Here is a 15,317-nt window from a genome sequence, read left to right as displayed (position 1 = left end):
ATATTTCACATGCATGCACTCTTCTACGAGGTGCAAGAAATTGAAGTAAGGACAAATACATTAACTTATATGTGAAGGCGTGTCTCAATGGCCGAATAAATTCAACATCACATGCATTGGATGCTGGATTAAGTAATCAAAATCAGCCGGGGGCCCTATCTAGTAGCGCCCTTATCCTAAAACAAAACGGTAGATTCAAGAGCACACGAGCAGTGCATAATGGTTGAGGGAATATTCTGTATAAGTTATTATCAATCAATCATACACTCCTAGGTGGTGGCGCAAGGCGCAACGCATAATAGATGCATGGTCGCCGGGTAGTATAACACTGGCCACTGCTAAATTCCACTGACGGATGCATGTTGCATAATGGAGACACTGCAAGTGGCAAGTGCAGTCCTTGATGGTGATAACGATGCCATTAAGCCAAGGTTGGACGCCATGATTTGAGAGGTCGCACAATGGTGTCATATATTCGACTCACAAGACAAGATGCTGAACCTTGGGGTTTCAACCATTAGAGAAGCATCACATTCAACTAATCACAACAACTAATAAGTAAATAGATCTCGCGTACCTTAGAGTCAACCGCCTTTGTAAACGACAGCATACACAGCAAGTGGTGGGCCGCATAGAACCCACAAGTGTTGTCCATACCTTGTTGTAGGCACTGCGATCATATGATCAAACATGGTTACTAATATAAATAAAACACTAATTAACAACTAGAAGTGAAGCACTACTAACTGGAAATTTGGGGACATGAGTCAACTTGAATTCTGTCTTCCTTGTCTTGGCCTGATAGTTGGCATAGGCCCTTCACATACAAGAGTTGTTACAACATTAGTTGGACTCAATAACATATTTATAAGAAAGGGGCAATAATAGGTTAGAAAGTACTCACTCATCTATCACAGAGACCAACGGACTCAAATTTGTCTTCCCGCCTCTATTGGAGTCAAGGTACAACACCTTGTGCCAGCTAGGAACGATGACGACAGCAATCCAGTGATCGGACATTGCGATGCGAGCGGACAATGACATATGCTTTACTTGTTTTACACATTCAAAGGACGACACTACTGCTGCTACGTGACACACCTGTGTGTGTTAGATCGCTCTCATCATGCTCGTCCCTACCGCATGCATGCATGTCGACCGCATGTATATAACATAGGACAGCAACGGCTTAACTGTAGCCTTGTTTACTTCACCCTACAATCCAAAAACTTTTTAAGATTCTTCATCGCATCGGATTTTATTACAGTACATGCATAAAGAATTAAATATAAATGAAAAAATAATTTATTTATAATTTGTGAGACGAATTTTTTAAACCTAATTAGTACATATTGTCTTCGTATATAATTTAAATGTCGTTTTGGACAAGATGAAAGTATATACCATCGTACACTTATATGCATGCGCGCAATCATTTTTTTTGGCAACGTGGGTCGATGAGGCCTTAGTTTTCAAAAAATATTTGCAAAATTATTCAGCTTCTCCGCTATATCGAATATTAAGGCACGAGCACAAGCATAAAACATTAAATATAAATAAAAAATAATAACTAATTACACAAATTGTCTGTAATTTACGAGACGAATTTTTTAAACCTAATTAGTTAAAGATTAAATAATTTTTATTAAATATAAACAAAAATGTTATAATGTCCATTTTATCAAAAAATTTAGAACTAAACTAAAATCTAAATGAATAGAATGGGTGTCCGTACACGTGTCCGTATATGGCACGTGTAGCCCGAGTGGCAGTCGGTCCCTCGACGTCGGCTGCAATCGAGCAAACGAGCCGTACAACAATTATTGGCGACGACCGTGCCGACGTGGATGGTAGGACAGACATGAGTCCTACCGAGTTACCGTGCCTTGTTTAGTTCTAATTTTTTTTATAAAATAGACTTTGTAACAATTTTGTTTATATCTGATAAATATTATTTAATTATAAATTAACTAAATTTAAAATATTTATCTCATAAATTATAAATAAACTTTACAATTAATTATTATTTTATCTATATTTATAAACAAGACCCAATACTGATTACTGAGTCGTCGTCCCTGTCTAGGTAGGGTCTTGTTTACTTCTAAAAATTTTTATAAAATAGAAATAGTACCACTTTCGTTTGTATTTGATAAATATTCTCTAATTATGGACTAACTAGGCTCAAAAGATTCGTCTCTTCAATTCCGACCAAACTGTGCAATTCGTTTTTATTTTTATTTATATTTAATACTTCATGTATACATTTAAAGATTCGATGCGACAGAGAATCTGAAAAATTTTGTAAATTTTTTGGGAAACTAAACAAGGCCTAGGTAGCTAGCTCTAGGCAACATCCCTCGTGGTAATATCGATACCAGCGCGTGGCAGCCTGTGCTATGCTAAAAAGTACTTGTTGTGTTCTAAAATACTAAAACTAGGAGGATTCCCCGCGCGTTGCCGTGGGTATGAAGAAGAAAAATAAATATATAACTTTTTTATTATCATAATCATGGAAATTGTATCTATAGTGGATGATGAGTCTCGCTAATGTGGATGTCATAATTCTTTGTACTAGTTAACTTTAATGCAAATGATAGTAGATTGCCGAGGTGGACACCTTGCATGTCAGAAGAAAGTGATAGTGGCAAATGATAGTGGACTGCTGAGGTGGATGCTTTGCATTTTAACAGAAATAGATAGTGGGGTTGATAGTGGACTGCTGAGGTGGACGTATTGCATGTCAAGAGAAATAGATGGTGGGGTTTTGCTTTATAAGAGTTATATCATTTACGTATCATAGAAACAAATTTGACTAATTATATATTAAAAATATTAATATTTATGGTATGTAATTAGTATCGTTAGAAAATTATTCTAACTTTTTTAACAAATTTATATGAAGATATAAATAATGTACGTATTTATTACAAATCAAGTTAAAGTTGTGATACGAAAACCAATAACAATAGTTAATTTGAGACAGAGAGAATATACAAGGAGCTTTTGCTATTTAATTGGTTGTCACGGCTATCTCATCCTAGGCGAACGAATGACCCCTAAGAGCTAACAACTCCACAAAACTCTTTATATCCTTCTGTATTCATAGATTAGAAATATTTTAAGAAAATCCAACGGTTTTAAATTACATCGCATTTACTTATGTCAATAATAAAACAGTCGTCTGTATTTTAGAATTCTCGGTAGCCAACAATAATAAAGAGTGCAAGTTGGTTCTAAATTACGTATTGTACAAGATACAGAAAAGTAATTAGAGGATGAAAAAATTAGAGAACAATTTTTATTTAAATGATTTCCTGAATAGTGATTTAAAAAATAAGTTTAAGAAACACGGCTGATGAGGCTCTCGATTGTTGGTGGAGGCACAAGAATTAATTCCTTGACTCGCTACCTGCCAACTACCAATCCTATATAGCACTTGGTTCTCCTAATACATAGGGCTACCATTGTTTGAAAAAAAACACCTTGACGTACACTTCATTACATATATACACATATACAAACACTAGCTACCATAGTATGTGAAATACGACCAATTATAATCGTTAAATTTACAAAATTGATATTGGGGACAACCCAAAATGTTAACAGAGGCATCCTAAGCTTGCCGATCCAATTGGCAAGGCGGATCTAATTAGGCCAAAGCCCGCCTCAGAAAATTCATTTGTAGTAGAGGTGACGTCGGTGAGAAGAGAACGGCAGTTCTAAAAATGCCCCAATTTTCTAGAGGCTGGCTCGTAGCGTATCATATATCTTAGGATGAAAACGGAGTGTAGTACCGGCAGACAAGCTCCGAGCCACAGGCCCGACCACCGAAGACGAACTCCCCCTCCGGTCACTACGAGCGTCGCGGCGAGCTCTGCCCCGGCAACCGCGAACAGCGCGCAGGCAAGCTCCGCCTCGGGATCCCCAGCTGAAATTTTGTATTGATTGAATGGTGCCTTTAGCACTGATGAGTTACATCTTTTGATCTTCAAGTGATCAATTTCTTACGTTGCAGCTCTAAATTTCTTACATATGCTACCTAAATTTAAAGACACCTACCTATACATTGGCCAGGTTCCTATAGGTATAAGCTTCCATAGATTTGAATCAGAGATAGACAGTTATTTCAGACCACCTGAAGATGACTCCATTTCTGTGTTTCCAAAGCTGCCAACAGCATAGGGCAACAAATGTGTTTAAATGTTTCTGAGGACGGTTAGATGGGTAACAGATGTTGTGGATGTCACCCAGCCTGCCAGAGGAGAGCAAAATGGGGGTAGAAAATCTGATTGCATGCAGACCAGAAGGAATGGAAACATGTTCTTCCACAGAGGCATTTAACACCGTATGTGTCCTCATGTCTCCTGATCTGCTAGCCGGAGGAGCTAGGAGATTGGGAAGACGTTCAAGGTTGTGGATGCTAGATGGTGAGATCAGTTCGGACGATGACGAAGTTGTGGAAGATGTAAGTCCATCTTCGTCAAGCATATATTTTATTCAGGATCCTTTCCAAGTCAGTTTCACGGGGGATGAGATGGTAAGGGTCGAAACCATTCTTCGTGACGGTGTTGTGCTTCACCATTTATTTCGTTCGACTAACTACAGAGGACAGGTTAAACACACTCGGTTGTTAGCGTCTAGAATCACAACCAGATTTTTCAATTTCTGTTTTAGCATTCAAAATTTAGTATAAACTTTCCCTAGTAAATACCTCCTAGTGAGGATTCTCTAGTGTTTTAACTAATGGTAGTGTTTTATTACTAACTAAAAACACTAAGTGAATCGTCGAAGCAGTGGCTGATCTGCGACCTCCTCGAAGGTCAGACCCTGGAAAGGGCCTGTACTGCAGCCGAGGTTTTCATGAGTAAGGCGTCTAGGATAGATTCAGGTCAGAGATTTGAGGGCAGGCACGTCAGGGTTGGCTGAGCAATACTTTCTAATATTTGCACCGGCGATGGTTTGCCAGGTCAGACCAATTCTCTGTTGTGGTCTGTGCAGACTCGAGGTTGAAGATGAGTTTGAAAATCCAAAATAAAGTGAAGACCCGGATTCCATGAGTTATTGGGCCTAATTCCTCATTGGCAAGGCAAAGGATTCGTATTGGAACTCACCCAACTTTCTAGCTGATATCCAAAGTCAAGTCCAGCATGGCCGGCGTAGACGTACAGGCAAATTAAAGGCAACAGCTAGGTGCCTTATAATGATCACAAGGAAATTAATTAATTAATCCCATGAACTAATTACCTATACATACACACACCACATTTTACATCCATGGGCATATGCTTCCATGGCTCTACCACTATACTAATAAGAACTGATTCAACTCCCACATAAAAGGTGTACCGGTGAATGTAATGTGCAGCGTGTACGTGTGTGCTGTCTATTCATATATATATATATATATATATATATATATATATAATAGCAAAATATTAATGCGCATGAATATTTTAAATATGTATTTCTCAGACACAGAGCAAAATTAAATAGATGTTTCATTTATGTGTGACAGCATTATGTTGAATATTTTCAAAGAAATCACTTACAATTGCTCTCCATATTGACAACTGTTCTTGTTATGTGTCGGACAAGAGATTACATACCTCAACGACAATATTTGAACATCAAGCTACCCTTGATATATCCCTGTCACTTTTTTTTATCCTCGTCACTTTGTGCTACTGATTTTCTGTCACACATAAATTAAACATCTATTTTGTTCTCTCTTCTCTCTTTAAGATACAATATATATTCAATATATTCCTTCATGCACACCTATATTTTATCTATTACATCAATAGACATCATATACATACACACACCACACTTTACATCCACTGCTACAAGAACACAATTTATCTAACAATTTCTCTTGAGAAGAACACGATCTTAGCAATTTCCCTCAAGAAGAACACACCCGTCTCTTGTAACTAACCATTACTTTACCTCTAGGCCCTGAACACAACTTCACCCATTCTTCTTCTGGAAAAGGGGAGACCAATTCAAGGTCAAAGTTCCTCAGCAAATGGCTCCATATCACCTTTGTTTGCATATAAGCAAAGTGCTCTCCAGGGCAAACATGCGTACCTGCGCCAAATGGTTTGTAGTAGAACTTGCCCCCAACTTTGTCCTCCTCCCTCTGTGGACCAAATCTACTTGGATCTTATAAAAACTATGTGCGGTTTCTACAACATAGAACACCGTAACATGAAAATGTCCTTCACAGTGCAAGATTTTCTCCTAGTGTCCAGATAAAAAATTGACCAATCATTCACCGTGTTCCTCTCTCTCTCTCGTCTTTGGATCCTTTGTGCATGCAAAAACCACACAGCGGTCCCCGAGTTCTTGGAGCCTCTTGAGTAGAGCTCGACGCCGAGCGTTGGATGAACAAGACTGTGTCGCCCGCCAGCAAACAAACTCCATGACGCCGCAAACGGTGGGGGAGGTCGGGTCACTTGAGACAGAGGGCGTGGATGCAAAGGAGCAGAACACCCTGGTGGCAGCGGCCGGCATCTGCGAGCCGAGGTGTGGTGTGGAGATCGGAGGGAGGCGACGTAGGGAGGCAGGTCGTGAGCAGGTTTAGAACGTAGATTTACCTCTCTCTTTAGTCTTTAACTTTGAGGGGTAACTCGGACCCCTTATTATATATCAAGTCAAGGAAGCCAAACCGGAGGCATGTTAGTAAAGGTCAGCTACAAAAATATCTCGTCTATTGATCAAATCATAGCGAAATGTTTAAGATGGTGACTCATGCACGACTTTTTGGCGTGGCCCAAATCATGACACGGCATAAAAAGCTTTCAGCTGTGCTGGCTAAGGATGAACGCGGATTGAAGTGATGCCTATCTTATATCCTAATCTGTTTTTCTACGTTGAATTTAGATCGAAGTGAATAATATGTTGATGTTGATGTGAATGTGGATTTCTTCGGATGTTGGAAATGATACCGATGTGGAGCGAAATCGGATCAGGTACGGATTTAAATAGCCCTGTAATACATGCACATGTAGAAACTTATATGTTTGTGAAGAATTGATTTAGTATAAAGAGCCAATGACACGCAGTAGACAATAATCTTATGGATTCCATGTTGTGGCTATTACACGGACACAATTAATACTTAATACAATACACACTCAAATGATAAGTTATTAGCCAATAAGTGATAACAACAAGCAAATTCTCAACTCAAAACGTAAAATAAACTCATCACAAAATAAGCGTTCCCAACTAGCAAACTTTTAAAAATCCTAAATTCATCTGTTTGCAGATAATCCACATCCATCTGATTTTGTCAAATTTATATCCTATATATAAACCGTATCCGTGAGCATAATCGGATTCATATTATCTATACCAGCATGGATACTAAAAGTTATTCTCTATATTCCCTTTAGGCCTGCTGCCTCTTTGCGGCGATCATGGGCCAAACGGGCCAGGCCGGGCCGACAACAGCCAATGGGCCTGACGTGGCATCGCAGAAAACTCGTGACCGTGATTCGTGAGGACACGTCATCGCGGCCACGCAGGCAGTGGGGCCACGGACGGACCACCCCTCTCTCTCTCTCTCTCTCGCGTCTCCTTCCGGCCCAAGCAAACAGAAAACAAAAGAGAAAAAAAGAACCCGGACCCACCAAAACAGTTTTCCTTTCCCTTGGACCGCGTGGACCCACACCAGGGGGGGAGGAAGAATTGAAGGAAGGAAACCCGCACCGCGGACCGCAGGCGCAGGCGACTCCCGACGCGTCTCCGGCGACCGGCGACCCCTCTCCCTCTCCGCCCGCGGCGCCTCCGTCGGCTCGCCCAAGTAAGTCGTCGCGCTGCTATCTACCTCGCGTGGATCCCGATTCCCGAGCCGGTTCCTCGCTCGCTCAATCGGACCCAAATCTCTTAGTAGTTCGTTCGTGGTGCCCTGCGAAATTAGGATCCGTCCGCCCACCAATCCTGCGGTCTGGTTCGGTTGGGTTCTTCTACCCCGCTCGCTCGCTCTTCAGCGAGGGAGATCGATCGACGGGTCTCGGTCAACCCACGGGCCCTGGGCCTTGGAACAGGAATCCGTGGGGTACCCAATCGAGGTGTGGGTGCTGCAAAACAGAACAGATTAGGACCTGTTTGTATTCATAGGATTTATTAATTGTTACATGTACCATGGTTTTGGAGCGCTATGAATGAAGCGTTTGGATAGAGCATAGTTTGTAGTTTCGGGAACCATAGTATTTGCTAAAACTATATAGATTTTTGGAGTTTTGAGTACTCCACCCTGTACCCTTTTGTTTTTCTTTCTAAAGCATGGTTTCCAATGTTTATGGATTCTACCAAACTGTAGCTTCTTACCTGTTGATGGTTCTTCTATTAATAAACTTGGTCAAAGCTAGGACAAATGTTAAGCGACATACAGTTCGGAACAGGGGGGAAGTGCCTAGTTATGATCCATAACCCAAGGAAAACTGGCAGATATTTGCTGCTTTGTTAACTGTAGAGTGAATATCTGTTTATGTAATTCTGCGTGCTTTAGCAACGGACCTAACAAGGAATTTTGATATTTATTACACGCAACGCTTCTTGTCCGCCGCCTCCATGAGTTGGACTCTGTAACTGGAATTTCACTCCAGTTGATTATATATTTGCTGGTACTTCTGGGAGATGATCTGTCAAATTTGTCAATTATCTTTACAGTTTGCAAATAAATTCTCTCTTCCATACATATGTAGTGTAGAATTTAGAATAACCGCCATCATCGTTTTGCATCCATTTTTTTATATCTATTATTACAGATTGTTGATGAAATGCTTGGGAATTAAGCAAAACTACAGAACTTTCTGCCTTTGCAGTGACCTAAGTTGCTCCCGTATATTTAAATGTGGTTTATGTAACACATGCTAATGTTGTGCTATCTCTCATTTGTTCGTTGGCCACAAATATGTCAAGTTTATGTTATGATGAATTATCATACGATCATTTTGGTCTGACTTCCTTTTTACCTCTGCTTCATCACTGCAGCCATGTATAATAATTATGGGAACCCTCCAGGGATGCAGATGCCCCCACAGAACTCTCAACCTGTCCAGTTTGACAATCCATTATATGGTGCAAGCTCAGGTCTTATCAGATCTGGGATTGGAGTATATGGGGAGAAGTTCTTGGGTTCTAGTTCAGAATTCATGCAAAGCAATGTATGGATCCTCCAACAAACCTTATACTTTATGTCTTTTTCTTGCATTCTCTCTAAAATTATTGTTTCAATTCTTGCAGATCAATAGATACCTCTCCAATCCACAGTATTACTTCCATGTGAATGATCAATATGTCCGGAACAAGTTGAAAATTATCCTGTTTCCATTCTTCCACAGGGTAAATTATAGTATTTCCTAATAACAGTGCATATCTAGTTCTTCAATCTAGTTGGCTAAGATAAACCGGGATTGCCTCAATATATTTGCAGGGGCACTGGACTCGAATAAGTGAGCCGGTTGGTGGCCGTTTGTCCTACAAACCTCCAATCTATGACATAAATGCCCCAGATCTGTACATCCCTTTCATGGCATTTGGAAGCTTCATCATTCTTTCTGGGTTTACGCTAGGTTTCATGGGAAAGTGAGTTGTTGACAATTATTCTTCAATCTCCAAATGGTTCTGACCTAATGTCTCTAATTGATTGTACATGATACTTGTGCAGGTTTACTCCAGAAGCTATAAATCTGCACTTTACAAGGGCACTCATCGGATGGGGCTTCCAGCTCATGCTCCTGAAGGGCCTGCTCTACTCAATGGGCGGCGGTGAGGTGCCACTGCTCGACTTGGTAGCATATGGCGGATATTTATTTGCTGGGCTTTCACTCGCTGTCGTTGCGAGGCTCATATGGGCATACTCATACTACGTCATGATGCCATGGATGAGCCTGTGCATGGGAGTGTTCCTGGTGAGGACGATGAAGCGGGTGCTCTTCACGGAGATGAGAAGCAGTGAGAGACACTCGTCACGACAGCATTACTTCCTTCTCTTCATGGCAATAGCACAGTTTCCCCTATTCTTCTGGCTTGGCAGCATAGGTGCATGATACGGTTTTGTGCTGCTTGTACTTTCTCACTATTAACACTGCAAAGTGGTATTTAAGTGTTTAGATGTGTTGTAAAAAACAGTTGGAGGATGGTCTCAAACAGCTTATGATGTTTTATCATCGTTAGTAAGTTCTTGACCAGGTTTTGAGATGTGCTGTTGTATAGATTGTGGGTTCTGCGGGTTCTGATGCTGAAGTTATGTGTGATCTTTAATCATTTTTAACTGAGTTCATGATGGCTATTTTTCCTTCTATCATTTATTTATGTTAGATATGTGTGCTAGTTAGTATTGTCGACATGTTTTCAATTCAGTATTGATGAAACGTTCAGTTACCTAATTTTCCAGTATACTGTACAGTGTACACGGTGCTCTGTCCGGTATTCAGAGTTTGAGGTGAAAAAACAGGGCACCATCAGTAGGTGCAGCTCAGCTTTCACCATCGGTTCACACGATGGTGTATCACAGATGTGGCTGACAATGTGGCCTCTCTCCCAGCCATGGGTTCCACTTGCAGCGCGTGCACACTTCCATGGCTCTCGGCCACTGCAGTCTGAGCTGCATCAGCCACAAGCCCTCAGGCCTAAACCAAATGCAGAGCAGACCAGTCAAGAAAGGGATTAGATTTGCCAGCTTCGGCACTCGCCAAGAACTAGAGCCAAACATGTTCAGAGCCTCAAGGCCATCATGTTAAAAATGTTAGTACTGTGTTAACGCCATCCATCATTACTTCGAGAAATGTAAGATTAAGGTCATTGTGATTTTTTACCCAAAGCAGAACACCTGAACAGCCTCTCACACAGTAATCAATCTGGTGAGTCTGAATTCTGAAGATAAATGCACAGAGATCATCCAAGACAATTGGCAAGTATGCTTCTCGAATTCTAATTCTTCATTCCTTCTGGTAACAAGAGCCGAGTATTGAGGGACATGGAATCAGTCCCCTCTGAACTAAGAACTGTATGTGACAGGCAAGGATTATGCCATGCAGGCAGCTGAAGCTGATTATATACAAGAGCAAAGAAACCAAGCAAAAAAATGGGAGGTGAGGGGGTAACAAACTGGGTTTGGAAAAGAAAAAGAAAAAAACAAAACAAAAACATCTGATCTACAGATGGTTCATGATGCAACAGCAGCCCTTGCATATGCAACCGGTAATGACAGCAGCTTCTTGGCCTTGCCGACGTACGCACGCTTGGTGAAGTTGTTGTAGTCGTTTGCCTCAATGGCATCAAGGATCTGCCTGTACAGCCAAAGAGACGCAAGAACCTGAAACCAAAGAATTGTAAGCGATTCAGAGCCACTGCTTGTCTCCTGAAAATTTTTAATCATAGGCACATAAATAAAAGAGATAGAATTTCTAGGCTCACATACCGGCCATCTGCTAGCAGAGTCTAGATGGGCGACGCCCTTCTCAGCCTCATCAAAGAACAATCTGGCACGCTGAATCTGGCCCTTCATGAACCTCCTCCACTTATCTGTCACTTTCCCTCTGAATATGTCTTCTTCTGTAAGACCTGCCTGTGCAAGCTCGTCCAAGGGAAGGTATATTCTCCCCCTCCTCGCACTGAAATCCATCCACAACAACAAACAAATTACATCACAATCAAGAAACAAAAAAAAAATATTCTGAACAGCGACAAGCTCACATGTGTTCACAAACAAATAGACAGTAAAATACAGTACGCCTCTAGCACTTTGAATATTAGATCCTGGACTAGATTGTATCGCACAAGTGTTTGATATAAAAATTTATTGGGTGCTGTATCAAACAGATGTAGGCCTGGAACTGATCCAAAATATATTCATATGCTTAATTGTGGATAAAGCCAGTACTTACTCTTCGCCTACATCTCTGAGAATATTCGTCAGCTGGTTAGCAATGCCAAGAGCCAGTGCAGCATTGTACACGCTCTCTGTTGAGGCCTTTGAGTCAGGGGCAATGCCCATGACAGGAACTGTCATGAGGCCAACCGTGCCAGCGACGTAGTAGCAGTAGAGGTAGAGCTCATCAAAGGTCATGTACCTCGACTTCCACAAGTCCAGCCTCATTCCTTCAATCATGTCTTTGAACGGCTGTAAAAGGAAGAAATCGTGAGGTTTCAGGACAGTCAGTAAATCGCAGTAATTGTTAAATCTACTAGTACGTAGTAGCTTTTAGCAGACCTTCAGACATTTATGGTAATTTCAGTTGGTGGATGGATTTACCTGGATATCAACCGGGAACTTTGAGACCGTGTCTGAGAGGGCGGCATCGTACATATCATACGGGCGGCCTTCGAAGAGATCCTCCAATCGCTTCTCCCAGCGATCAAGAGCAGTTGGCGTGATGTAAGATGCGTTAGGACCGTCCACTAGCTCATCAGTTCTTCTGCACCACACTGCACAAGGGAAAGAAAACATATGTTGCTTAAGAATCAACGACATCACAAACAAGAACGACAAGATTAGTTTCGACACGAGCGATGGGACAATTAAACCCGCAGCTTAAATCATACCGTAGATTGCCCAGACAGCTTTGCGCCTCTCAGGAGTCATGAGCTGTGTGCCTGAAAGGTAAAACGAGGGAAACATGAGCCGCGAGAAGATACATGATACAGATGATATCCTTGCGAAAAGAAATGAAAATACAAATGATATCAGAATGAGCAAATCTCAGTATTAATCAAGAAGCTGCATCCTGCTGCTAGCCTGCTACCCATAGGCCCATGCCCATATGGTCAAGGCAATAGAAAAAATCATTCAGTTATAAAGGTCAGAGAGATCTAGAGAGGGCCCTTAAAAGAAGCAGAAAACAAAAAGAGATTAAATCAAGCCCATGCGTCTCCTGATCACCTAAAGCCTTCCAGCCATAGTAACCTTATTCAAGAAACCTATATTATCAGTTGCCAGTAGTCGGCGGCCACAATTCGACACCTTGAAAATAGAAAGCAGACAGCCGTTAGGATTGATTGATTATTTGTCCCCTGGAGAGAGAGTCATAGAAGATATGGCACCCAGCACCCACGTGCACACTATCTTCTTGTTACCTACCGAGGTCGGCAGGATCGATCTCTTGTGTATCAGCTGGAAACATGTGCAGTTGCCCAGGGCCCAGAGTCCAGAGATCCTCCTGACTCATGTGGGTTGCAGCACTAATCACACTCTTAATAACAAACTAGTAGTATTAGTGATAAGACTAAGACTCACTAGTCCCTCAATCGCACGCACTACGCCCAGAATCGCATTCGGTGAGTAGGAAAATGGCTCCACTTGGCTTCCATTTGGCATGTTAATTAAATTCTACTACTACTACTGTCGGTAGGTGGAGTACTATACGTATGCAATAAAGAGATACTAGTAGATATTAAATTGCTGAAATTGTTAACAGCAGCACTAGCACTGATACTGAATAACAAGAAGGAGAGCAGCAGCAGTGGCGTGGCTGGGGGGGCACTGACCGAGGTAGAAGGTCTTGGCGTACTCGGCGCAGACCTCGCCGCAGCGGTCGTAGGCGTCGCCGAGGAGGCCCCAGCCGACGACCCCTTCCTCCTCTTCCTTCTTCTCCTCCTCCGCCCACCGCGTCGTCCGCTGCGGCGCCGCGGTCTTCACGAGCGCCGCCTGCCGCAGCACGACCTCGTACACGGCCTCCTCCGACGCCGTCCTCACCGCCACCGCGGGTGCGGCGGCGGCGAGGCTGGCGCGCGGCGAACGCGCGAGGGACGCGCCGCCCCGCCTCGCCGGTAGCGGCGGCGGCGGGGGTAAGAGGACGACGCGGCGCGGGCGGTGGTGGTGGGAGTGGGACGGCGACGGGTGGTGCGCGGCCCAGACCACGGACGAGCCCGCAGCCATTCCGGGGACGAGGTGTCGCGCGGGCGGCGGTGGGAGTGGGAGGCTGGGAGTAGACGCGGGGGAGGACCGGCGTTGGGCGTTGGGGTGGTCGGGGAGGAGGAGGGCTCGGGGGGTGCGCTGGTTTAAATGGGTGGCTGGGGAGTGGGGACAGAGGGTAGCCGTTTCAGTTTGGGCCGTTGATTTGGAGGTGCACGTGGACGCATCACCAGCCATTCAATTGCCTCACAATCACAAGTGGCGGTACTGTAAAAGTGCACAGCCTTTTTTTTTTTTCTTTCTTTTGGCTCTTTTCTTTTCCTTCACAAGTGGCGGCTGCTGTTGCACTTGGAAATGGTGGCTCTCCTGTTTTTTTTTAATTATTTCAGTAGCTAGGAAAAGAGGAATCACATGGAGAAAAAAAATAAGAGCATGGCTGGTGCGCTGACATCCATGGATGGACCATGGGGTTTTTATAGTTCATCCCAAAAACTAAAAACTTTTTAAGATTCCTCGTCACATCGAATTTTACGGCACATGCATGGAGCATTAAATATAGATGAAAACAAAAACTAATTCCACAGTTTGTCTGTAAATCGCGAGATGAATCTTTTAAGCCTAGTTACTCTATGATTGGACAATGTTTGTCAAATAAAAACGAAAGTGCTATAGTGTCGAAATCCAAAAAAATTTCAGATCTAACAAGGCATGACATCAATGCTTGTTGGAGCTATATGAAGAGGAAAAGGTGGAGAGAGAGAGAGAGAGATTAAAAATGAGCAAGTCAAGGAGGTTGTTGCCTCTTCCCATATTTTCCTTTATATGTAAGGCATTCTTGATGGAAGAAAATAATGTAAGAACATCTCTACTACATTACCTAATCCATATCTCCAAAGATTTATATAGGTGATCTCCTATATTGGTCTTCTAGTTTCCCCCTCGATCTCCATCAGCGGATTATCATCAATACCCTTTTTGGATGGATGGGGAAAGGTGATGGATAACCTATATACATTTATAAGAGAGAGAGAGAGAGAGAGTTTTGAGTAGTTACTTATAAATTTTAGGTATTGGGGATATGATAAGTAATCAATTGGAGCAACCTTAATCCCTTGTATGATAGCTTTTTTTATTAGGATTGATATGAATAATCTACTGGAGATGCTACCTTGGTTCAATGGCTCTCTGTGCTTTACTATTCTACCCTGACAGTCCGCTGGGAATACGGGAGTTTCTCGTGCCACGATGTAGTAATTATGTGTAGATAATCTTACAAGTGTATCTAGCACCTAGTAGTTCTTTTATTTTACTCAAATAGTCAAATGTGTGTGCAAATGTAATTACTATTCGTGATCTAAGAGTATACATTAACATCCACAAGCATATGCATGCTGGTTTATTTCGTACCGAACTTCCTCTGAGAGTATATAAGCTAGCAGCATCC

At 42.3% G+C, this 15,317-nt stretch overlaps 2 protein-coding genes across 2 annotated transcripts; one reads left to right on the top strand and one right to left on the bottom strand.

The window, feature by feature from the left end:
- LOC8071503 (protein YIF1B) lies at positions 7,646-10,302 on the top strand. Its single transcript, XM_002443561.2, has 5 exons — positions 7,646-7,816; positions 9,010-9,182; positions 9,262-9,360; positions 9,452-9,603; positions 9,686-10,302. The coding sequence occupies exons 2-5, from the start codon at positions 9,012-9,014 to the stop codon at positions 10,065-10,067; spliced, it is 804 nt and encodes a 267-aa protein (XP_002443606.2). The 5' UTR covers positions 7,646-7,816; positions 9,010-9,011; the 3' UTR covers positions 10,068-10,302.
- On the bottom strand, positions 10,915-14,000 carry LOC8071502 (phytoene synthase 2, chloroplastic). The gene is made up of 6 exons (XM_002442533.2): positions 13,507-14,000; positions 12,565-12,615; positions 12,275-12,447; positions 11,907-12,142; positions 11,441-11,633; positions 10,915-11,335 (listed from the first exon to the last, which is right to left on the bottom strand). The coding sequence occupies exons 1-6, from the start codon at positions 13,895-13,897 to the stop codon at positions 11,186-11,188; spliced, it is 1,194 nt and encodes a 397-aa protein (XP_002442578.1). The 5' UTR covers positions 13,898-14,000; the 3' UTR covers positions 10,915-11,185.

The sequence above is a fragment of the Sorghum bicolor genome, chromosome 8, assembly GCF_000003195.3.
Source record: "Sorghum bicolor cultivar BTx623 chromosome 8, Sorghum_bicolor_NCBIv3, whole genome shotgun sequence".
NCBI lineage: Eukaryota > Viridiplantae > Streptophyta > Magnoliopsida > Poales > Poaceae > Sorghum > Sorghum bicolor.
The sequence above is the reverse complement of the archived record's forward strand: the minus strand, read 5'-3'. Positions and strand labels throughout refer to the sequence as shown.